Source organism: Vipera ursinii, assembly GCF_947247035.1.
Source record: "Vipera ursinii genome assembly, chromosome: 1".
In the NCBI taxonomy this organism is placed as follows: Eukaryota; Metazoa; Chordata; class Lepidosauria; order Squamata; family Viperidae; genus Vipera; species Vipera ursinii.
This window is the reverse complement of record NC_139512.1, coordinates 197036957-197064192: the sequence shown is the minus strand read 5'-3', so window position 1 is coordinate 197064192 and position 27236 is coordinate 197036957. Positions and strand designations below refer to the sequence as shown.

General features: G+C 35.6%; 1 protein-coding gene across 4 annotated transcripts in view; it reads right to left on the bottom strand.

Annotated features, from left to right (window-relative positions):
* The window catches only part of MEIS1 (Meis homeobox 1), a 187967-nt gene that overhangs the window by 31492 nt on the left and 129239 nt on the right, over positions 1 to 27236 (bottom strand). For all 4 annotated transcript variants that reach the window (XM_083369602.1, XM_083369603.1, XM_083369604.1 and 1 more), the window contains exon 9: positions 12586 to 12662. In XM_083369602.1, the coding sequence (XP_083225728.1) occupies positions 12586 to 12662 (77 nt within the window). The remainder of the gene's footprint in view (positions 1 to 12585; positions 12663 to 27236) is intronic.

Genomic DNA, 27236 nt, shown 5'->3' with positions numbered 1-27236 from the left:
AGGATTCATTTTATTCATAATCCTTGAGAACAAATGTAAACTAGCTAGATGTCAGCATCTATTGATTGTTTTATATTTAGAAATTATTTTTATTAATTCATGCTTCCTATTGATTTTTATTTTGTATTCTGAAAGAAGGCCATAACAAATATTTCCAAATAATTATCTTGCTCACTGCTTATGGCCAGGATCCTCATGTCCCTATATTTTTCCTCTTTATAGCACAGATATAACACCATAGGTATTTTATTCTGCTATCATCCACCAATCCAAATTAATTATTAAATATGAGCATAGTAATATTAAATAACTCAAAAAGATTAAACAGGTAAATGCTGAGGTAGGTAGAATATGCCATATAATGAACTGGGTCAAATTCCTGAAAACAATCTTTTGATTTCTCAAAAGTAAAATATATCTCAACTTTCAACTAAACACCTTCAGCACATTTTAAAGCCTTGTTTTGTCTGCAATATATTTTGTCCAATTTGCACTGCAAGTCTTCCATTCTCTCATTTACTGCATCCTGTTTGTGTATGTCAAAACAGCCATGGATATGTGTCTTAAGTAAATTATTTCTTGATAAACAAGAAATCTCACATTTTTGCCAGCTATTATTAACCAGATTTACAAGTATTGTATCTTTGGGCTCACTGTCATGTTTCAAAGAAGTCAGCAATGGTTTTCACACATTACATTTACTTTTCTTAATCTTTCCTTTATTGCATTCATTTTGAAAGTTTTTTTTTTAAAAATTAACATTAAGTATTGGATGTTACCATAAGCATATCTGTTGTAGATCTAATTCTGCCTTCTCAGATGCACTGGAATTTCTCTGAAAATTGCCAGCTAACTGCACTGGATCTTGGGATTTTAAAAAAAATCAACAAAAGCTGCATTGTTTTGCTATTAAGAATGTCCTAACAAAATACTAGTGCTGTTAGATAGATCATATACATTGTTATTTTGGAAAAGAAAAATCATATTCAGTGATGGGTTTCAGTAGTTTGTCCCAAGATCAACTGACCAGGGAACATGTTTGTGTGAAAGCTGCTTGACAGTGAGATGGGCGGCAGATGCGTTTAATACATAAATATCTAACTAATCCCATCAGTGCCTTCCAGAAGCACAGGGATTTCAGCTCTGAGGATTCCAACCAGCATAAGTAAAGCTTGAATTGCAGCCTATCTGGAAGGTACCAAGTTGGTTAAGGCTGGCGTATAAACTTTTCTTCAGCAACAAATTAGACACAGGAAAGATAATTCCAAAACAAAATATATATCACAATACAGTTGTCTTTCAAGTTATATCTTCCTCTTGCAAGATATACATTACCTTTTCTAACAATAATTTAATATGGCTCTTAAGGTGGTTTATTATTAAACATCCAAATCAGTTTTGATTGATTTTAAAGTGTTTTTTTAGAGTTTATTTTATTCTATTGATTTTAAAGTCTATCCAAACTCTAGACGAGTCTGCTTAGCTTTAACTATGTTATGCATAGTATATACTATATAATACTGTACAGGTGAAACTCGAAAAATTAGAATATCGTGCAAAAGTTCATTTATTTCAGTAATGCAACTTAAAAGGGGAAACTAATATATGAGATAGACTCATTACATGCAAAGCAAGATAGTTCAAGCCGTGGTTTGTCATCATTGTGATGATTATGGCGTACAGCTCATGAAAACCCCAAATCCACAATCTCAGAAAATTAGAATATTACATCCAATCAATAAAACAAGGAGTGTACATAGAACAATATCGGACCTCTGAAAAGTATAAGCATGCATATGTACTCAGTACTTGGGTTTGGGCCCCTTTTGCAGCAATTACTGCCTCAACGTGGCGTGGCATGGAAGCTATCAGCCTGTGGCACTGCTGAGGTGTTATGGAAGACCAGGATGCTTCAATAGCGGCCTTCAGCTCTTCTGCATTGTTCGGTCTCATGTCTCTCATCTTTCTCTTGGCAATGCCCCATAGATTCTCTATGGGGTTCAGGTCAGGCGAGTTTGCTGGCCAATCAAGCACAGTAATCCCACGGTCATTGAACCAGGTTTTGGTGCTTTTGGCAATGTGGGCAGGTGCCAAGTCCTGCTGGAAAATGAAGTCAGCATCTCCATAAAGCTCGTCTGCGGAAGGAAACATGAAGTGCTCCAAAATCTCCTGGTAGACAGCTGCGTTGACCCTGGACTTAATGAAGCACAGTGGACCAACACCAGCAGATGACATGGCTCCCCAAATCAACACAGACTGTGGAAACTTCACACTGGACTTCAAGCATCTTGCAGTGTGTGCCTCTCCATTCTTCCTCCAGACTCTGGGTCCTTGGTTTCCAAATGAGATGCAAAAGTTGCTCTCATCATAAAAGAGGACTTTGGACCACTGAGCAACAGACCACGTCTGTTTTTCTTTAGCCCACGTAAGGTTCTTCTGAAGTTGTTCAGGAGCGGCTTGACAAGAGGAATACGACCTTTGAAGCCCATGTCCAGGACCCGTCTGTGATCCGGATCTTGATGCACTGACTCTAGCCTCAGTCCACTCCTTGTGAAAGTCCCCAACACTTTTGAATGGCCTTTTCCTGACAATCCTCTCCAGGCTGCGGTCATCCCTGCTGCTTGTGCACCTTTTTCTTCCACACTTTTCCCTTCCACATAACTTTCTATTAATGTGCTTTGATACAGCACTTTGGGAACATCCAACGTCTTTTGCAATTACCTTTTGAGGCTTTCCCTCCTTATGGAGGGTGTCAATGATGGTTTTCTGCAGAACTGTCAGGTCAGCAGTCTTCCCCACGATTGTGATTCCTACTGAACCAGACTGAGAGACCATTTAAAGGCTCGGGAACCCTTTGCAGGTGTTATGGCTTAATTAGCTGATTAGAGTGGGACACTTTGAGCCTAGAATATTGCACCTTTTCACAATATTCTAATTTTCTGAGATTGTGGATTTGGGGTTTTCATGAGCTGTAAGGCATAATCATCATAATTATGACAAATCACAGCTTGAACTATCTTGCTTTGCATGTAATGAGTCTATCTCATATATTAGTTTCCCCTTTTAAGTTGCGTTACTGAAATAAATGAACTTTTGCATGATATTCTAATTTTTCGAGTTTCACCTGTATACTATATTATCTGCTGGTCTGCTATGAGTACTGTGCAGGGTAGGATCAGAACTAAAGGCTTCTCTGTGGTGGCCCCAACACTAAAAGTGTTTCCTCTGCTACAGTCTTTGCACACTCTGACTACTCTTTAAATACAGTTTGAAAATCTACTTTAAAAGCTGACATTTACTTTTCCTCTATGGTAAATAAAAATACTGGTTAAAGAATAAACCGTGCATTGTCAAATTGAGAAAGTAGTGGAGCATTCCTCTTCCAAGTAGTGGGAAGTGTGCGCATTACTTTTTGATGATTTTGCAACTGGAGTGAATATAGCCAATGATGGTGTTTTGTGTAGTCTGATAGATGCCCTTATAGGGTTACAAAATAGATTCCAACTAACTTTTGAACTTAATGCTGCACTCAGCTGGGGTGAGGTGCAGGGTTGGGGGGGGGTCAGGTTGAAGTAGTTTGTCTGCCAAGGCATTCCCTAGCTGCAGGATCTCGGAGCACCTTCTCATCTTGCTGAAGGGAAGCACTTTGCCTCCACAGAGCTCTCCAGTGTGCATTCATTCATTTTCATGGGTAGAAAGGGGATGACCCAATAAGGTCAGAAGACTGCAAATTATTGGGAAGTTGTTGGGGGGGGGGCAACGTCTAGAAGTCCTCTCCTGCCCATGTGCAAAATGCTGGATGGCTCAGAAATGTTTACCAGACACCATGGGCAGGCAAAGTGTTTATCATGGATAATAAACGTTGACCTTTTTTGTGTGATGGATTGTGTCTAGGAAGAGAGGTGTGTGACAGACTACAGTGAAAAAGCAGTTTCCCTGGAAGGAGGGACATGTTCCAAGAGGGTGTGTGTGAGAGAGAGAGACAAAAGGCATCACAGACCAGATCTGGATGCAAGACAGAGGAAATGAGTTAAGATAACCATTCTGAACCTCCCAGTGTACATCTGTTAGGATTAGAGTAGTAGGGCTAGGCTTGGTATGACAATAGTCTGGTGTGAATAAATAAAGTACTGAACTTTGACTGGAGTGTTCTATGTTATTCTTGGTCTGGACCTAACTTGTCAGCCATATACGTATACGTATACATATACATATACATATACTGCACATGACTGAGAGGTGTTTGATCACAGTGGGTAACAAAAATGAGGACCACTTCTGTAAGGTTTTACTTTTATGTACATATTGTATTGATTAGCTGGTTTTAACTAAAAGTTTTATATTAACTAATAATTATATTTACTCAAAGGTTGGTCTTACCAGGAGACTGTGCATAAATACATGAATAAATAAATAATTTCAGTTGATCACTTCAGTATAGTTAAGCATAAGGAAATAGCACAGCTGTAAAAAAATACCAACATAAATCACAATAGTTAAACATGGAAGATGAAAAGCATAAAATAATTAACTAAACCTCACTTTAAAAAACTGCTGTGGGATATCTATTTCCAATTGCTGTAGAATCAGCATTTACAGGACCAATTTAACAGACATATTTAGAATGGGCAAAATCCAAATAAAATTTCCCGCAATGTTAAATAAAAGCTAAAAAGTACTTCACTTTTTCACTTCACAATAGCCATCTTTTAATGTTATAACATGCATTCTCAAAGAGCGACACCTATTTGGAATAATAAGTTGTAAACAGAACTTATTACAGTTATATTGGAGAAATGCCTAAACACTAGAAGACAAGGACATAAATAAATCCTCTCCATGCATTTTGATTTGTTTGACAAAACCAACCTATAATGATGCTACCCTGCCGTTTATGCTATTGCACATTATTTTGACTCTGTTTTTGTGTGTTTGTTGTTTTCCCTTCCCTTGTTTTTTTTACTATCTTGGGTAAACAACCTATAGCTAAATCTTTAAACAGCTCCTCTAAAGACATTATTTAATCATGCCTGAGCATGGGATAAAAGGAAAACTCTCCCTTGAAACATGATGATCCCTGATTGATTTTAGATCATTTACATTGGATAATTTGGGAAGGTTTAAAATTTACAGCCAAGTACTCGCATTTATTGTAACTCTGATTGCTCATAAAAGTATTTGGAAATGCTGGAAATGATTTGCAATCACACATCTAAGCACTTAAAAACAGTAAATAAAACCCCAAATTATCATCTCCCCTAATAGATAAAATCCACTGCTATTCATGTCCATTGAAGAAACAGTGACATATATGTTTTGCACCTTCGAGTAATCCTCCCCTAGAGCCTTGTGCTTTCAGTAAAGGTCCCAAATTTTTCAGTTATAATCCCCATACATATTATTATGCAGCAGAGGTGGGAAACCTGCCCTAACTCCTCTCAACTACTTTAAAATGAGCAAGAGTTTTATTTTCAAATTGATTATATCAATTTCCTTTCTAATGATCCCCGTAACCAGGCATAAACAAGGCAAGGTAATCCCGAGAGTCTGGACTCTGGAGAGTCTGACCTCTCATTTAGAGGAACTCAAATTTTGTTTGCAGTTTCCCAAAACTGCTTCCTTGGACACTGAGATCACACCATTGTGCCATAAGCACTTTATTAAGAATGAAAGAACATTCGAGCAATTAACATACCGTAAGAATTTATAGGGGGGGAAAAGTTTGTGACCAACCAACTAAATGATCTACTTGCCTGGATAAAAATTAAAAAAAAAACATTACACATACGTGTAATACTTAAATGCATAATACCATTTGTATTATATGTGTAATAATAAGCTATTTGTTTCCTTTAAATACAGCACAATTATTTAACATTGTCTTGACAGGAAAAAGGGGTTGGCTTGACATAGAACTATAGTTTGATCAGCGGTGGTCTTTTAATACGTTTTCAACCTATGTATCATATCACTCTTTCTGAATCCCTTAATCACTGAAGTTTTCACCACTTGGGAACGAACCATTATTCAGACCTACACTGCTAGGTCTTTTTCTATGCTCCTGTAAATAAAGTAAGATAAGAGAATGTACAATTGTTCATCATGTTACGAACAATGAAGCTGAGGTGCATGGACTGAGCAGCAGAAGATGGAAAGCAATGGTAGCACAGAAGAGAGGAATAAGGGATAAGAGTTCTATCATCTCATACATAACCTCATTCTCCTTCACAATTGAGCAAACCAATTACTTTTCATAAAAGTTGTCTACAATATCAACCTGATGAATGCCTGACTTTGTTAACCCAATTCAAGAGCATGTCAAAAACACTTTGTTGAAATGCAAGCAGCGTTTGATGGAAAACTTTACCAAAAGACTTGCCACTTTTCATTTTCTATATCCTTGAGTAGAGTGACTGTATATTTTTCCCCCCAAAGTTATAAGAAAATATTATAATATATTTGCATACAGAAAAGGAATCATCCATGATCCTTCCCACCTTTTTGAGGTAATCTGTGCTTTGGCATATATTTTATCTCAGCTATTATGTGCCTACGTGCAGATGTCATCCAGTTCATTAGCAGATTATGCTTAAGCTGTCCCTCCATATTTCTTCCATTCCTTCACGTGAGAAATCATAAAACATGGAATAATTTCTCTTCTGAAATCTAGAAATTCATACTCTGAATATTTTGATAGATTTCATGGAACACTAGCTGACCCCCTGTGTTTAACTGTACATGTTACATTAGATGGATGGATGGATGGATGGATGGATGGAAGGAAGGAAGGAAGGAAGGAAATAAATGATCTGCTACTACATTTTCCCCTCCTCACTATTGCCAATAGGTGGGCTTCAGAAAAACCATTTCAACCTCAAGGACAAGGTAAAGAAGCAGATCAAGGCTGAGCTAAGTTAAAGAAAGCAAAAGGACAAGGGGGAGGGAGGAGCATGGAAAATACTGACCAGCAATCTACAGATCAGTCCAGCAAAAAACAAAACAAAAACAAATATGGTAGAAATCTGAATATCAAATCGTCATGCGTTTTCATCTACTTGAATAACAATGATCAACTAGTTATCACACTAGTTCTCGGAAGAACATTGCTTCAAAAGAGGAGTTGCCACCCTTCTAGATAAGTGAGCGCATATGGAAGGTTGAAACAATGTCATTAGCACTCTCACAAAAATGACTACCGTATTTTCCGGCGTATAAGACGACTGGGCGTATAAGACGACCCCCCAACTTTTAAGATGATTTTCAAGATTTTTCGTCTTATACGCCAGAAAATCAGCGAGCCCGGGAAGGCATTAATGGAAGTATTTTGGTCACAAAATACCAGATTCAAAGAAAGGAAACGGAGGGGGATGCTCTCAATTACTTTCCCTCCTTCAGATGCTTATTTCAGCTCCTTTTTTGAATCCAATTTGTTATAAAGAGCCATCTGAAGTATATGCAGAGTACTGAATCGTTTTTGGAAATAAAGACTAGCCCTTCTAGTTGGCATTTTGTTTTCCAACGTGCCTGCTTCCGATTTTTTAACAAGTTAAACAAATCAGTACCTGTAACAATAACAATAGGAATATGCAAAGCAAAACAGGTGACACCCATGCGCATCAGAATGGCAAGAGATGGATATAATCTTTCCATAAATCTTAGTAAGGTTTCTGGAAGCTGAATGCTAAAACTGAAGAATATAAGAGGGATTATAAAAAAAATGTTTAAGCTAATCCTGCTAGGTCTTTTCACCACATTTTATATTCTTATCCTTACTTTCCCAATGACTATTACATGCTTCAGAGGATGATCATAGAGACAAAATCTTATGCTTCTAAATCCTAACATTTGCCTTACAAACCTTTACTCTTGTTTTTTTAATTATTATGTCAGATCCAGAGCTTAGAAGCATTTGTTTTCTCATTGGAAATATTTGGTAGAAATTGCAAATCTGTCTCCAGCTATAATATTATAATATTCCAGTGTTTTGCTGCTTTAAAATAATTGAAACATTATGAATTGTTTTAGCAGTCTTATGATGTTATACGCCCATAAAAAAACCGAAAGAAAATCAACATGCACAGATAAATGTTACTTTAAATTCCAAATATATCAAAATAAATTATTTAAGGTATTTTCAGAAAGCATTCTGAAAAATCCTCCATCTTTCAGAATCAAATGTATTTTTATTCAAATATCATATGCTCTCAAGTCATGAGCTTTTGTTTTTCATGTAAATTTCATGTATTCGCACATGCCATAATGCAATCATTCATAACTGATCCACACCCAAGCTGCCATTCAGACTTCATTAAATCTCTGCAACATTTGCTAACTCATCAGAATAAAAATATTCATGGTTACTAACAAGTTTTGAAAGATTTAAATAAAGAAAAAAAAATCCTAGAGAATTTCAACTGAATCATATATGTGTCAACTAAACAAGGTAAAACTAATCTATAGATTAGATTTTTCTTGTAGAAAAAAGAATAATTGTAGAGATCTCTACAACATAGCAGATAATTACTTTCCCTGAACTAAATTATCTTAACCGCTTGGAAGTATGTTCCAAAGATCAGGCAAAAAGGGCCTATCATAGTTCAATGGAAAGACATCTGGAAAATAACCCATAAATCTGGTACAAGGCAAACCTATGATTACCAATAGTTGCTACTACTAATTTGGGATGGCTGCCTTGGGCAAGTCAACATCTTCAAAAGTAGAATATATAACTGGCACCATTACAAGCCGATCGCTTGAAAGAGGTGGAAATCTCACACAACTTCTTCACACATTGTTCCAGACTATCTGCATATACATGCACAGAAAGTGCTCCACTTGTGCTAACATGTTTTGCGAGCACATCTTTTGGATGCTTCATACAGTCCTAATTTGCGTAGTGCTTTAAAAATTTGTAGAAGTTGTAAACTTCATTTTAGTTAACTACTTTCTAGTTTATTGCTTTAAAATTTATCTTGTCAACTGTTTCATAAGCTGCTATAAAACTTTTTTTTAAATTAATTTAACAGAGGACTTAATGTATAATGTAATATAATCCAGCCTCTAAGGTAAATCTATATGATTCTGCCAAATTGCATTTGGGAGGCTAAAGTTGAGAGAGAATGGCTTGCTTAAGGCCACCTTAATTGTTTGATGTCAGGGAAAAGATTCATATCTTGAACAATACATAGCTCTAGTCACAGTGCACATAATTGTTCATGAAACATATTATCCCTGTATTGGCTTGTTTTAGCACAGCATCCAAAGCCCTGGAGTACCGGCTTAAGTTGTTTAGCTGCTGACAGTGAACCTTATTTCTCTTTCAAGTGCCTCACTGTGGAAAGTAGAGGCTAATCTAGGGCCATTCAAAGGCATTTTGCTGCCTAAGGCAAAATCTAAAATGTCCTCAACCCTCACCAAAACTCTTCATGGAGAAGTCATCCAACCTGGCAGCTGAATTTTAATTCAGTGCTGGCTGTTACTATTTCATTTGCATGTGGCAGGATAGTTCAGATGATACAGGGCAGGCAGTCCAGTACATGTATAACTTTGCCTACCTCCAATACCTTCTGGGCTTTTAATTTGGATATGCAAAGCAAGCACATAGTCACTCTGTCTACCTAATGATAGGGCGGCTCTTGCCTTGGGAAACAGGATGTTCCTGTACAAAGGTAAAAAGGTAAAGGCTCCCCCGCACATGTATGCTAGTCGTTTCCAACTCTAGGGGCCGGTGCTCATCTCCGTTTCAAAGCCGAAGAGCCAGCGCTTGTCCAAGGACATCTCCATGGTCATGTGGCCAGCATGACTAGACGCCAAAGGCGCACGGAACGCTGTTACCTTCCCACCGTAGTGGTGCCTATTTTTCTACTTGCCCTTTACATGCTTTCGAACTGCTAGGTTGGCAGAAGCTGGGACGAGTAACAGGCGCTCACTCTGTTATGCGGCACTCAGGATTCAACCCGCCAAACTGCCGACCTTCTGATCGACAAGCTCAGCGTCCTAACTCACTGAGCCACTGTGTCCCTTTTCCTGTACAAAGAGAAGTACCCTAATACTTGATTGACCAAGGGCTTCTCAAATGTATGCCCAATACCATGATTTTTTTAGAATTTCACCTTAGAATATTCAGCTGCTAAGGAATCAGATTAAAAAAAAATCCTAGAGACCAGATGCATCATACTGGCTTTCTATTTGCACAATACTATTTAGAAATACTCTGAACAAAATGAAGTATTTAGGAAGCTATCATAAACCACATTGTTCTCCCTTAGGATATTACATTTTAGTCATACCCAGCATAATTGTTGATAGATTATCTAGGTTTCAAATCTGTCCTTGAAGGCTAGAATAATTCACAAGCTTATAATAACATACAATATAGTTTATATATTTCTAGCCAATCTTGTCTCAGGGAATAGGGCCTGTTCACTTCAAGGGATCTGAGTTCTTCAAACAGGGCTATAAAATAAAACAGTACAAGCCCTAACAAAAATTGCCTCCTACATTCCTGCTTATAACCAACATGCCTTGTCTCATTTGAACTCTGGTGAACTTGACAATCTTTTTTCCCTTTATCTCTTGGCCATTCTATTTTAATTTGGCTCTTAATCCCTTTTAATGTGACTCTTAAATAACTCATGTTTTAACATTTTATTTTAGGTTATTAAACCCCACCCTTTAAAAAAATATTTACCAGGTTATTTAAATAGATAACACCACAGAAGACATATTAAAATAAATGCACTGAATCACAACAACACTACATTCGTTGATATAGAAGTAGAATAAAAAGGAAACCAAATACAAAATTGTGATGATTCAGTGTAACGTAAGGGCCATATCTGAAAACCTGCTTACACAATGTTTCCCAAGGATTTATTAGTAAGATAGAATTGCTAGTAGAAAAGTAGATACCCAGCTAGAGCTACAACATTGCATTATAAATGTGCAACTAATTCCAAATGTGTTCTCCCATTTATTTATACAGAAGTTCAGGCAGACAAAACTATGAGAACCTCATCATAAACTTTTGTGTAAGTATTTACAAAGGCATGGGATGCAATATTTTATAATTCACCTGCAAACAGCTTTACAAGTAGTAGCATTACATATTTGCAAAAGTACATACCCATTTTAAGGATCCAACAGAACAAATACAGACATTCAAGCCAGGCTTGTTCTTATAATAAATCTGCATCAAGTGTGCTTTTATATTCCGATGTCCTTATTAGTGATTAACACATAATTATTTATTATTTGGTATGTGGCATTCAAAAATAAGTGTAAATCAACACACAAAGCATTCTCTGATCTCATTGTTCAACATATGTAAAAGTCTACAGTAAATTGATCTCCTATGTCTGTTGTAAGGTCACAGAAATTGATAACCTTTACAAGTTCTGATTATATAAGCCTGTCTGTGTCTTACAGATAGCAGCGCTTGGTGAATTAATCCTCTGAAGGCAAATATATTGTAAGTACCTTGTTATCTCCAAAGTACTAAATTGAAGAATACATGGGATTATATTGACAGAAATTACATTTTCTATAATAGAGTTTAATATATCTGAAGCCCCTCTCTTTGGTCTCTAGTCATTCTGTCTGTGAAAAGCTGGTTAATGCAGGTGCAATAAACATCACAACCAAATTTATTCACTAAAATGGATTACCCTTGTAATCAAAGTCTCAGCAATATTAATCTCTGGCACTTTTGGAATAATAAAAAAGAGAAACAAATTGTCTAGATCTCTTTCACGTCACACTTGGAGCTTGCCTTGGCCATTTCCTGAATATTACTTCAAAGATGATAAGATTTTCATATCGTAAACAGTAATCTAAAAATTATTGGGACAATTAATTAGATTCACTTAATTTTACACAGCATTAGATTTCAATATAATTTAAATGCTGTTTCAGTGTGAAGCCTGCATTTCATATCAAGAACAAATGCAACACACTAAATTGCTTTTTTAAAACTGCATTTTTATCTATTAAGGGCTAAACTATTAGAAACAGCAAAAACTAAATATATTTTAAGAATTTTTATTTTTCCTCCTAAACCAAGATTTGGGCATTTGTATTTCTGCTTGTTCTTTTTACTAATTAGTTTATTAGTAATTATGTTAACCAGCTTTTTCCATCATGGCTTGAGAGACATTAATAGTCTTTAGACTGCTCCATGCTCAACTGCAGCATTTGTGAATAATATTACATGAAACGGTACACTAAAACGAGTATGAAGTAACTATAATAATGGCCAATTCATTTGTAATTTCTTAGCTGTTGAGAAATCGATTTCTTGAAAGGTAGCCTAAAACAAATCCATTCTAGCCAATCACTGTACAAATGCTTACAAAAAGAAACCTAACTATTTCCACTACTGTGTAAAAGTCAATAGCCATAATACAGGAAGAATAAAATAACTGGCTCCATTAGCTGAAAGCATTCTCTAGGCTATGCTGGATTTACCATCCTAAACTAGGAAAGTAAGTTACTAAAAGGTGGATCATCATAATGCAAACCATTAGCTGCAAGTTGTCAGTGGCTTTAATGCTGATACTGGGTAAATACTGAAGTATGATTACTTACCAATTGTTCACTTGAAGTATTGTCAGCCCTGTGTCTTGTGCCAACTGCTTTTTCTGTTCTTCTGAAGGGTAAGGGTGCTGTAGGACAAGTAAATATGCATAAGTATCTCTAGCTATGTATCTATAGTGTGGGTGTTTATTAAACAGTTTTATTAGCTGTTTTCTTGAATCATAAAAATGTAGTATCTATAATTAAAGATGAAAATGCAGAGGTGTGTCACTCTCATAATTATTAATGGACTACTACATCATATAATTAATGGCAGTAAAAGACAAGTCAATTATAACGATTAGTGAAGTGTAGAAAGAACTGCCTGAGATACAAGTACTTTGATACTAAAAGAAGACAGTTGTTGTGCCAGAACTAAATTTTAACTCTTCTTTAAAAGAATCATGCCTACTGTCATTTTTTCCCATCTTGAATAAATAACTTCATACTCATGTTTTGTGTGGACGTTTGGCATATTTCTTTCTTGAATGCATTTTTGTTCTAATGATTCAATCCAGCTGTCTAACTTTTGATTAAAATCAGTGGTTGTATACACTGCTCAGAATTCAATTGCTGTTAAGATTAAGGAATACAAATAATATATCAGAAATTCCAGTTTTGCTGGGAGAATTTCAGCACTAAGTTTGGGAAGGCTTTTTTCTTGCTTTTCCATAGCTTCCTGTTGCATGTTTGTATATATTCATTATATGATGGTATATCAATATAATTTAAAGAAAAATTATCAACATTTTAAGATGGAACTCAGAGGCAATATTGTTTTCAGCTAATTATTAGCCTAATTTGAAGTTCCCCTTTCAATGAAAAAGTTACTACCCAGTGCTGGCATTGCTATAATCATAAATCAAAGAAGTTAAAGATTTTTAGTTCTAAAAAATATCAAAGGCTGAATACTTTCTTCACATTTTCTCCTTGAAAGATATAAAAATAATATCCACATAAACATTTTAAAATTTGCCTTAATGAATATTGTGGCAAATACACTGATGAGTTGTCCAGGTTGTAGTAATCACTGCCCAATCATTTTTGTCAATATTCTGAGGCTATCTATGTTTATATAGTGGAAAAAGGGGCTATTTTAATACTTTTAAGAATGATTTCATTATTTTTAAAAATGTACATGTAACAAAAAAAGAAAAAAAGAAACATTAACTGATAAGATCAATGATCCACAATGATTTTGCTTTTTATTTCCAAGGGTATTCCAAATTCTCAAAACTAATATTGTTTAGCTGGAAGCCTACTGGGTCAGTAACAATGGCCATAAAGCTGTTTCTGGGTTAGACATTTCAGCTTTCCAACACTGAAATGAAAAAAAGTCTGTAACAGGTAATAAAGGAAAACTTAAAGACTATTGTAGCTTGATATTCTAAGATGAACTGCTGTGCAGCTACAGGACAAGAAGCTTATATGCTTTATTCTAGAGAAATAGTAAAATAAAATAAACACTGGAGAATTTTCACTATGTCTTACAGTTCTATGATAAATGAGTCTCTGATATAAGTGTTGCCAGTTTCTTACATTCACAATACTGTGATCGTTTGTCTTTGGCTTTGTTAGTATAAACTTCTGGCAGGCCATAATGCAAAGATTCACATTTTTGAAAAAATACCCATCAATACAATCCACTCTTTCTCCATAATTATAGCTTTACCTGCAAAGGTAACATGGGACCAGCGGGATTCATTATGCAAGAAAAATGAAGTAAATTATCCCCCTAGGTTTGTTGTGACTTCCAACATTTTATGTGGAAATGGTGATCAATTGATATCCAAAATAACTAGCACTTGATACTTGCAAGTTATTTGTCAAACCCTATTGTCAATGCTCACTTTTTCTAGTAGTACTTACCAGTTCAGTTCTAAGACAATAATGGGCAAATTCCAATGATCTGGAACTCACCATTTTGGGGGAACCAAGATTCATAGTATGGAGACTATGTTATGTATATAGCCATAGAATTCCCTATATTTTGAAAAGAGGCATATTCTGTTTTGTTTTGGTTTTGAACTGTACTTACCTATCTCAAGGCTTACACTTCTTACTTTGTATGCATTGCTTATGTCAAGATGGTGGAAATCTATACAACCAGTACTCAGAAATCATGACTGTAGGGGCTTTGGATCACTTCATTCCCTAGGGACCTATGTTGCCCACCCATGTGTTACAATAGTTTGTTAAACTGGGTCAATGGCCCTAGCTTTTGATATTATCACACTGTGCTATCACTGAAGAAAGGTTGCAGGAATTGGGTATGTCTAGTCTAGTGAAAAGAAGGACTAGGGGTGGTGACAAGATAGCAGTCTTCCAATATCTGAGAGGCTGCTACAAAGATGAGAGAGGCAATCTATTTTCCAAAGCATCAGAAAGCAAGACAAGAAGCAATGGTTGGAAACTAACCAGGAGACAAGCAACCTAGACCTAAGGAGAAACTTCCTGACAGTTAGAACAATTAACCATTGGAATAGCTCCCCTTCAGAAGCTGTGGTGCTCCATCACTGGAGACTTTTAAAAAGAGACTGGACAGTCATTTGTCTGAAACGGTACGGCTTGAGCAAGGGGTTGGACTAGAAGACCTCCAAGGTCCCTTCCAACTCTGTTATTCTGTTCTGTTTCACTGGGCTCATTTTGATCATTTTCTTCAGTACTGTAACGATTCTTAAAATTTGAGATTATATTCTTTTGCACACAATACAAATTGTGTTGGGAAGACTGAAGTCAGATTAATGGGACTAAATTCCTTAGACGTGACTGCTGCTTTCTATAATGTTCAAAATCGTTTTCGTTCTTGTATTGCTTTACCACCTTGCAACAGATCCAGTTTTATGTAACTTAGCAAGCTATGCCTAATTCCATGCAGGAAGCAAGAATTTCCAAGACAGCCTCAAGCTACTGAGACTGAGAATTCTGTCTCCATGAAGCAATTTTCAATTGTTCTGGACCTTTTGAAATAGACGCAAGAACAGATAAAATTAGCCATCAAAATAAGATGACTACTGTAAACCAAACATATGCACACGCAGACAGCCACATGCATCCCTGAGTATACTAAAATATTAGAACAAAATTATTTTGAATGGTGGTGTGTTTTCAGTCATCTGATCCTTCTTTCATGCTCCTCTTCCCTCCCCTCCCTCATCGTCTGGTTATTGGCTTAACATCTATGTTCAGTTTCGTGAAAAAAAACTGTAATTGCGATAATCCCATGAAAGCCATTATTTCATGGAGATAATCTCTCCCAGGGGAAAAAAAAAATCATAACGAGACTTTAAAAAAAAATCCAAAATGTTTCATATGCTTGAATAATTTTTATAATACAATTATGGTAGGAAGTCAGCATCATTCCTTCTACATTGCAAGAACAGCACTAAATAGACCAAGAATGAACATGCCACAGGCTAAGCCATGTTAAAAACATTCAAAGCATTGTTGATTCCTCATCCTTTAGGCTAGTAAGGCACATGCTACAGGCTACAGGAGAAACTGTGCTGCAGCATAAGAATAGGTGATATTCCAGATAATTGCTATTTTAACATTAAAACAGTGGAAATTCATTATGCAAAGTGGCAGATTTAATCTCTCAGTCACTCCTACTTTGCACTATCATCTGGTTGTTGTTGTTATTGTTTCAAAGGAGGGAATCCTCTTTAAAATCAGTCAATTATTAACATCCCACTGGTTTTAGCTAAGAAGCATACTTATCACCAAGATCACTTTTGAGATATCAAAGGAGATTTGGCCACTGTTCAATAAACAGTGACTTGAGATCTTTACTTTTGATGTGTACATTAGCCTCATACCATTATCTCTTAAAAGCTTAATTATTTGCACACAATTGATCAAGATGGAACTTGAGAAAGGATTCACTCAAGTCTCTGGGAGAGCTGCAACACATTAGAAGACAAAAACAAAATCACATTTAGATCTTAAAATAAGAATTAGTGATATAAAGCAGAGCAGTAGCCAGAACTATTTTTTCTGGAATGTTTTCTATTTGATCTGCGTTAACACTTTCAAATAGAGGAAAGCTATTAAACACTGATTATGTATGGTCAGATTTATGCTCCCTTCCCAGAACCAATCCCAGCGCATATCTCCCTTGAAATAATGCATACTGAAAGAACGTAGTGTGTATCTTTCTCTCTCTTACTCTGTGTATTATCTATTGAAGTGTTTCAAATTACAGGTGAGCAAATTCAGTTCAAGGTTCACAACGGAATTCTGATAGCTGGGACTTTTCATGTTTTTTTTATTTATTCAACAATAAAGGAAGTATGCTTTTCCTAATTTTCATTACGATTAAATCAGAAGTTATTTCATGCTATTTCAAAATCCTCCTCATCATCATCATTCAAGCCATTGTCTATCCACTGCAGGATGAAGGCCTCTTCCGCATGTTTCCACCCAATATGGTCTAGGCAGGGGTAGGCAACCTTGGCTCTTTTATGACTTGTAGACTTCAACTCCCAGAATTCCTGAGCCATTCTGGGAGTTGAAGTCCACAAGTCATAAAAAAGCCAAGGTTGCCTACCCCTGGTCTAGAGCTTTCTTTTGCCAATTAGGACCGCAATACTTGCTGATGTCAACGCTCCATCCTGTTTTAGGATACTTTGCTGGACCCTTTTTATCAAATGGAATCCCTTCTATGATAGCCTTAGTCATACAATGTATTTCAGAACACATTGTACATTGCCACATTTAAGGAAACAGAATGGCTGATTCCAGGTGACTTGCAGGGGAGGTATGCCAAATTGAAGACATCTTTGAGAAAGTATAGCCGATAACCACAGTCGGTTCCTTGGAACCTCTCCAGATAAGGACAGGGTGAGAAGATTGCCTACATGTTATCTGAATGTCTGCACCTCATAAAGAGACTACAGAACAGCATTTTTCAATGGGTTTGAGCACCAAGAGATGAAGGGATCAGTTTCCTTGCTCACAAGGGCAGCAGAACCTTTTAAAGTACACTAAATTCACAAGCCTCATTTTCTAATCACTTTTGGAAACCATCAGGGTGAGTTTATCTTCAACTCTGACCAAAAGAAAAATAAATAGAAGCTTATGAACTTAAAAGAATTTCAACATTTTAATCTAAGAAAGTTACAAGTGAATTAAAAGTCCAGATAAATTTGGAATTTTGTTTTTTACTATACGTTTGGGGAAATAACTATAAAAATGAATAGCTTTTCATGGGAAGCAGACATTCTGGCTAACTTTGCTGCTGTAAGTTATTACAAAGCTAAGTGACTTTATGATTTTAGAAACTGGATACTAGAGGGAATTAAAGCAACTAAGCAGAAGGAAAAAACAGAAAAATGTTCTTGATGTTAGTTAACATTGGGACTTATCAAATGACCCAAAACATTATAACATCAGAAACATTAAAGGAAATATTTGAAGAATGGATAGTAACTGCAATATCAATAGTGTCGGTAATGATACCTGCTTTTATAGATAGACTATATCCAAAGGATGTTAATGAAGAAATGACACATGTCAACCAAAATTTATCTGAAAAGACAGAAAAAGTACCAAAGGTAGTAAATGACAGGCCAAGATAATGATTGGGAAAACAATGCTTTACAGGATATACAAAAGAAACTGGCTTCATTTTTAAAACTGAAAAAGGAGATATAAATGACAAATAAGGAGAATGACCTGAAAAATTATTGGGTTTACAAAAGAGGTTTGATAAAGCCTTGAAAAAACCTGTGTGATGGGATAAAGAATTGAAAAGAAATCAAATCCTACAAAAAATATTTGATAGTTAAGACTGTTAGGAGTAAAAGGAAGGAACATAATATTTGTTTATTTGATCAAGGTGAAAATAAGCTTCTCTTTTTTTTGCAAAGTTCTGGCAAAGTTGTTTAAGGACTTTTTGCTTACACTGGGATTAAAAAGTTGACTTTTACTGGATCTACTTCTAAAGAATGGGATATGAGAGAAAAATTATCTGCAGTATGTAATTTATAGGAGGGAGATAAAATGCTATTAAATTTATTTAGATTTGTGAGGAAGGTTGGAAGTCACTTCTTTATATATTTCTTTTCTTTCTTTTTATCCTGTATTTTTGCTGCTCTTTTCTATTCTATTCTCTTTCTGCAAGTTTAGTTTATATCGTAATCAAAACTCTTACTATGAATTGTATTTAAAAAAGGGCATTACTGATTCCCTTCTTGAGTAATAAGAACAGAAACTCTTGCAGCACCTTAAAGATATTATTTTAAAAGCTTCTGTGAATCACAGTCCACTCAGAATAGTGTAAACAAATAAACAATTGAAATGGTACTTTGCCACCCAATTCCAAAATGTTTCTGCTTGAGTCTCACATGGTTTTTGCTATTATACACATTCCTTAAAAGGATCACATTTGTAATCTAGAGGTGCTCATTGATCCATCTTTGTTGTAGAAGCACAAGTGACCTCTGTAGCCTGGAAGCCTTTTACAAGGTTAGATATCTGAACAGAGATAATCTTGTTTCAGATATCCTTGCCCTGGTGACCCTCTTTGGTGTACTGTAATGCATTGTATCTAGCTATTGGCCTGCTGATGGGGTTGTAGAAATTGAAGTCTAAGGGGGAAAAAATTCCAGATATCCAAGAGTGGTAATCTAACACAGAATAATCAGGGATGTTCTGGAGGGTATGGCTGTGATCAGAGTGAAACCTCATCAGTACTAGTTTGCCTAGAATGGTCCTTTCACAAGTTTTCAGTATTCAAGCCCAAGAAAGCTTAACGTTAATAACGTTCCAAAATATATCTAATCCAGTGCAAGGACATATCCATATGGCTAGAAAGGTAGACCTTTTGCAACTGCGTGTGTATGCATGTATGGAACATTCTAAATTATCTTCCTTAAAATTCTAGTTCCATTATTCCATTACAACAGAGACTCTGTTTCTTGGCCAAGATATAAAATGAAACAGGAGAAAATAGCAGCAAGTGTTATTAATTAGCAGTGCAAGTTATTTTTTTTTTTAAAATATAGAAATGACAATGGAAAGCATGGGCTGGTCATTGAAAATGCTGCCAGCATTCACTGAATTTGTGTTAGCTTTTAATAAGAAGGTTTTGCCTTCTTTGAAATAAACTGAATAAAAGTTGGCTTGACATAAATTTGAATATATATTCAAGTTGTTATATTCTTTATGGTCATTTAATCTCACTCCCTGTTCTATCCCAAATATGACTTTAACATTTAATTTGTGAGGGGGGATTATATTGGGTTTTTTTTTGGTCTTTTTGTCTTGTTCTACTATTGCTGCATCAGTTGTAACACAGAGATTAACTGACTAGCTGTTCATTTAAATAATTCCTATATTAAGGATACAGTGTGATGGGTGTGTGTTAGTTGCAGAATGTTATTAAATGAATGGAACTTTCAACTGTGCTAATCTTTTTTTTTTTTTTGCTATGGAGCAAAGCTACCAATACTATTTTGTCATGTTTGGTTCATCAAAATTATGTTCATTATAATACATTCATGAAGACTTATTAATCTTATTCTTTTTTCAACTTCATGAATTACTTTTACAGTTTGAATGAACCTTTTTTGTGTCCTGACTGCATATTATCAAAGAGATACTTTGTGCCTCTCATTTGCATTAAAAAAGCAGGGCACCGCATAGTCTCTAAGAACATAGCTTGAATTTATAGTAGTTGAGTCCTTGCCTCCTGATACAAAGGCTAACCAAAAAAGGACAAGTAAGGTGTCTCCTAAAATTGTTTCAAACACTATAAATTAAATCACAAGATTTCAGCCTGTTTTCTTATTTCTCACTTAGTAGTATCTGGATGGAAAATTAAAAGAAAAAGGAGAACCAAGCGAGAGCTTTCTTTTCTTTTTTTTTTTCCCCCGCACAGAAAAATATGCAGAAATATTTTGCATTCTATTAAAATTGGTTAAGAAAATAAAAGTTTAATTTTGTTTTTAAATAAAAGTAATGATGAAATGTCCCTTTACAGATAGGGAAAATATATGTTAAATAATTTAATACTTTGTGGAAGAAAATCTAAAGTGACCTATCCTTTCCATCTTTCTCTTAAAAATATCTGTGAATGTGTCTGTGTGTATGGATATGCATGTGTATGTGTGTGTGTGTATCTGAACTCTCTCTATGCAGTATGTGTCTCTCTGTGTGTAGTGTCTGTGTATGTGTCTGTTCTCATGTATATAATTTGTTTACATTGAAATAAACCAGGCATATTAGTTGTGATTTGGGCAAAATGACACATACATTTGTTAAGATGAAATATTTTTTAAGTCTAGCTCAGCACCTAAGGAGTTTACAGACATATCTCTGTGTTATTATTTTTTTGGCAACAATATGGAAGTCATTTGATACTGCTTTTTCCAGCATACTTTCTGTCATTTCTTTTAAGCCTACAACCCTAAGATTCCTATTCGCATACTACAATGGCCCTTCTGTCATTTCTTTTAAGCCTACAACCCTAAGATTCCTATTCGCATACTACAATGGCCCTATCCTGTTCACTTTTTTTAAAAAAAATCAGCCAAGGTTGCCATTAATCATATGATAAAATAATAATGCACTTCCTCAATGCTGTCTATGTCTTACTGTTTACAGTTACATTCTGCATCTCTATGGAAAAGAAACAAAAGGTGCTCTAACAATTAAATTCTACTATTAAAGAACCATCAGCCTGCATATAGTGAACAAGAAAAGCCTATTGCTTACACACAAAAGAGGTTAAATATAATCAGCATCAACACAGCAGTCAAATCAGGTTGGTAGAAAGTAAGAAGGGTTCGGTACAACAGTGAACAGAAAAAGTGTCCAGGAAATTTAGTAGATGTTTATAAAAAGCATATTAAAAAAAGTCAAACGCAAGTCGAAGGAGACTTTACCGTCCTGTTTTGCATGATCTTGACCCCTGATGTGTGGGGTGCCTCAGAGTTCCCTTCTTCTGTTTAACATTTACATGAAGTCATTTATCAGTTCAGGGTTTAGTACAATCAGTATGTGGATGATACCCAAATGTATATCACAACACAACACCACAACAAGAAGCAATGAATGAAAACTTATCACACCTAAATTCTCAAAAGAGATGTCCATTGAATGAAAACCAATCAAGGACAGAACCAACCTAGAAATAAGAAGAAATTTCTTGGCAGCGAGAACAATTAATCAGTGGAATGGCTTGCCTCTAGAAGTTGTGGGTGCTTCATTACTGGAGATTTTTTTAAAAATTGGACAACTATTTGTCTAAAATAGATAGGGTCTCCTGCTTGAATGGGGGTTAGACTAGAAGACGTCCAAAGTCCCTCCCAATTCTGTATTCTGTAACTTAGTGTATTGTGTCTGGTTTGGTATGAATGAGGAAAAGGCTTTGGTTCAATATTAACAAGACTAAGAAGCCATAGCTATTTGGATCTTCCCCTCCCCCCCACGGATGTTTTCATTACTGGCCTTGGTTAATGTTGCATTTTCCATTTGAGATAAGTACACAATTTGGGAGTCCTCACACAATTACTGCTCAACAAGCAGATGGCAACTGTGGGCAGAAGGGCCTTTGCAAAGTCCATTTTGTGTGCCAGTTGAGTCAACAATAACAATGGCAACATATTTCTCAGCAATTTCTATCATGTATGGAACAAATCAATAACAACTTTTGTTTCTATTCCCAAGTTATGTTAGCCTAAATTCTCAAACGAGATGTTCATTAGTCTATGCTCTTTTACCATATGTTATTTTCAACGGTTTTCCACAACACAGGCTCCCAGGATGAATAAATAATAATAATAATAATGTTGAAACAGATCCCTAAACTATAACTACTTTTAATACCTTTAAGAAGAATCTTAAAATGTATTACAATATGCGTTATAATGGAAGAAAGTGATCACAGCTTGTGCAATATTATAAAATCTGATCTTAACCAAGCAGGTAATATATAGAGTTTAAAATGTTTTATTATTTACGGATGTTTTTATTAATTTGAATTGTCTTATATGCTAGATATGCTAGGACATGTGGAAAGAATTACAGCAATACCCTGTGTGATGATTTGGAAAGGGAAAATGTATTTAATAATGTAATTCATTCCCATCGGTTTTCCACAAGAGCAACCTCAGAAAGACATAAACTTTATCCAGCCTTTAAGGTGTTAATAAGGATATAGTTAGAACAGTTATTCCTGATTAATTAAAATTGCTTTGCTACATGTTGGGCATATGTTCAATAAATAGTAGGGCTCCTTGGCTGTTTTTAAATGCCCTACTTTCAACTTCTGCAAGGACTCTATTTCTCTGAAGCATCTGCCACCTGAAAAGGATACATGGTATTGAAACGAACAAGATTAGGAACAAGGAAGGAGTGGATCAGATACTTGTTTGTCTTCTACTTATTTTTCCCATTTTTTTTTAAAAAAAGCTTTAAACTCAATGAAGCTGATATTTGTTAATTCTAGAGTGAGCTGCAAAACTTTTCAGAATTTAGTCCTGATGTAAAATGTAAACTGGCTAGAAAAACCAAAAGAGCTTGTTTGGTCCCATTCCATGATTATAGGGAGGATGCTTAAGAGACTAAGGATGTGGTGATCCATGATAAACAACTTTACCTCCCAACAATGTTTAGCAGATGCCTATAGCTGGGATTAGCTACTATACCATGGACAGATTAGAGACTCTGTTACTGTATGCCTCCCAAGGTGAGGTCTTGGAGAGGTTGGCTTGGCAGCTGGCAATAGCAGACTTTATTACAATGGAGGCTTGCTATTCATGCTACTGCTGATTAACAAGAGCAGTTGTGATAACATTAAGGTCATTCCACTATACTTACAATTGCAAAGGGAAAGGATGGCACAAAAGCCCCCATCAAAAAGCAACCTGTTCTTTTTTTCCCCTTTTTTAAAAAAGAGAATATAATTCTTACATTATTTAAATAAAGTAAAAAGCTTTTTAACATATATCATTTTAATTAACGCTACGCTTAAAGCACCATGTTAAAAGTGTTTTAACATATCACAATTCCAACATATTCAGCACATAAATTAGAGGTGGGTGTATCATTTGAGTATCACAAAGAACTAAACTTCTAAAACTGCTTCTCAGAGAAAGCTAATGGGTTCCAAAGGGGTTCCAATTTAGTAGATTTCCCCCCCCCAAAAAAAACTTACCAGTTGTTCTTAGGTTTCGACTTTCACTATCTAGAATAAAAATATCCCTTGCTTTTAAGACTGAGGATGAATTTTCTGAGACCTCAAGTTACAAATAGGTGATAGAAATTTCAAAACAAATTCCACAAAACGTGGTTTATAGTCTTTTTTTAAGGCATAATGTAAAACAGTGCAATATTTGCAAATTTCAGTTCTACCAAAATTCACAGAATTATACTGCTGCTTTTTACAATTAAATTTGTTCCATTCCATTTTGTTTTAACTATCTTTGTGTCTGTGTCTGTGTGTCTGTGTGTGTGTGTAGTCTATCTAGTAAATATAAGGAGAAAATTAATAGTAGGAAAAATGGACTGGGTAAACTCTGGGCTCCATCATTCATAGTTGCTTTGTTCTCCACTCCTGTCTTCTTGCATTATTAACCATAACTAGCAATGTGGTAAACCTAGCTATAAAGTTATGACCTCCTTTGAGTCAAATTCAACTCTTTGTGACTTGACACATTCACACAGTTTTCTTGGCAAGCATAAGCAAATGGCTTGCCACTTCCTTCTGTAATGTTTTTTAACTTTTTAGTCTAGCCTAAAGTCTCAGACTTCCTGGTGGCTGCCTCTTCAGCTATCTGACCCTACTTCCAGGAGCCTCCAAGCTCAGATAAGGTTAACCAGGTGCTACCAGTACAGCTATCAATACTATGTTTAAACATTACACGAACAGTAGGAGGGGAGAAAATACATGCAATTATAAATGTGTCATTTCCAGATTTCTTAAGTTAAGCTAAGACTGCACTCATTTAAGTGGGTTTATAGCCTCTTGTCATTCATGCAAACTATGTACTTTTGTAGATGTCCTAAATATTCTCAAGTTTTGAATCAGGAGAACACTTCCTCCCCCAATTTATGCACATATTTCTTTTACAAATTATGATTAATTCTACTGAAGATTCTATAATATTCTTTATCAAAACAATAAAACATTGTAGATGATGAAGAAGAAAGTTATATTGAAGGAGAAAAAGCAAAAGATGACATCTACAAGGAAAAAAACACCACTTCCTGGTAAATATGCAGAAACAGCATACATTTAAAGGCTGCATAATCTTTATGATTATTTATTTATTTATTTTATTTAATAATATTTCTATACCGCCCTTCTCCCGCAGGACTCAGGGCGGTGAACAGGGCAAGAATAAAAATACAAATTACAAAAGTTAAAACTAAATTAAATAAATGCCCACATACTAAAATACATATTTAAAACCTAATAAATAGCAATAGCAAACCCACCCCCCGATCCCCTCATCAGGCCAGGCCAGCTTGTTCAAAAAAGTATGTTTTTAGCTTGCGGCGAAAGGAGCGAAGGCCGGGCGCCGTCCGGAGCTCAACCGGGAGCTGATTCCATAGCTCCGGGGCGCCCACAGAGAAGGATCTCCCCCTGGGGGCCACCAGTCGACATTCTCTGACCGGAGGCACCCTGAGGAGGCCCTCTCTGTGGGAACGCACAGGGCGGAGGGAAGTCGATGCCGGCAATCCAATTTATTATACTGTAATAAATTGGATTGCGAGGGGATTTATAATGCAATCGCTTTAATCCAAAATATTTTCACCCACTTACAAAAATTGGTATAATATATACAAAGGACTATAATGAATGGATATATGAAAGTAACACAGAGCTCTATTAATGGCAACAATTATGATTGTATTAATCCTATTTGTACTGAAACTTGCTTGGACACTACAACCCATTTACTCTGTGACACCTGGGGATGTTTCTAAAGTATTTAAATATGTTAATGTAGTTGAAGAAATTACACTTTAACTTTTTTTTCTAAAAATTATGTATATAATATAGCTGAGTGATGGGTTTCTCTTTTTTCTATAGTTGAGGTATGATAATACATTTGTGTCTTCCTTTTTTTCATCATGAACCTAAAGCAGATCTACTGGACATTCTCAGATGGTTTCAAATCCAGGTAACTAACTAGAATCAGACTTGCATAGCTTCAGCAAAATGATGGTTCATGTGCCCTTGGACCAGACACAAGAACTCAAGTACTGACAAATTAATAGGCTGCACATAAAAGATATCAGCTTGGCTCATTAATTAAAAATGCACAGATGATAAATTATCTTAAATGTAGCACAGTAAAGAGATGAAATATTACATGCAAGCAACACTGAGACAATTACTTTGTAAAAGCCTTTCTAGTCAATTATAACAGCCACATGAATTTAAACCAAATTTTTAATTAATTAAAGTTTCCATCAAAAAGCTACCTGGAGACCTTTTAGGATATTAATGAAAATAACTATGTAATCATGGGAAAAAATCATTTATTTCCCAAACGGCTATAAAAAGTACCAGTTTGATGAAAAGATATGTGTTGTTTTTAGACAATACAAACTAGTTTCCTTCAAGCAAATATTTCAGGACTAGAAGTTGAGGTTTTAATTAATAGTTTCAATGTTTTAATCTAAGTTTTAAGAAGCTTAAAGATGCATCCCATGTATGATTAGAATTGTCCCTTTAACCAATTTATTTCGGATTTTTATCCCACCTTTTTTCTTTTCAAGTTATTGAGTTGTTTGAATTATTTTTCAAGTTATACACAAGTGAGAGTGTCAAACATATTGAATGTTCCTTCCTCCTCCTGTTTTCCTCACAATAATAACCCTATGAGGTAGGATGGGCTAAGAGAGAGTGGCTGGCCCAAAGTGACCAAGCCAGTTTTTGTGTGCCTAAGGTGGGATTAGAACTTCACAGTTTCCTAATTTCTAGGCCAACACCTTAATCACTATATCATTCCCCTGCTGTCTTACTGTGCTATTTTTCAGTGTTTCAAAGTCTCCCTTTGTATACTTTGAATAGCAAATGTTTTGCCATGCAGGCAGTCCTCAACTTAAGGAGTATGGTTGTAAGTCAAGTAGAAGCATTATGTTATTGGACCTGATTTTTTGACATATGCTGATAAGTACCGTAAATACTGCAGTGGTTAAGCCAATCAGTTCCCCCCATGGGTGTTTTTGAAAGAAACCTGAACTAAATGCTGAAAACCAGCAAAAAATGTCACAAATCACAGTCATGTGGCCGGGGGGGGGGATGCTGCAAATGGCTGTAAAAGCAAGGGTCCAAAATGCAATAATGTGACTGCAAAGGACAGAGTGTGGCTGTCATAACTTTGAAAACAAGTCATAAATAGGTTTGGCATGTGTGTGTGTCTGTTGTAGATTCAAAAGATCATTAAGCATCTGGATATAAGTCAAGGACTACCTGTACTTGTGTACTACAAAATTACAGTAAATAAGGATAAGCAAGTATTCCCAATTGAGCAATCTTCCCTAAGTGTGGGTTTAATGTGTACAAAATGAAAGCAAATCTTTTTAAAAAGATGACATAAATTGAATATAGGCTTCTCCCCTTCCTGTGGCAGTTGTAAACTTTTGAAATTAATGTCTATACTCAACCTGTGAAATTGGGGTCGAGCAATCATTCCATTGGTGGC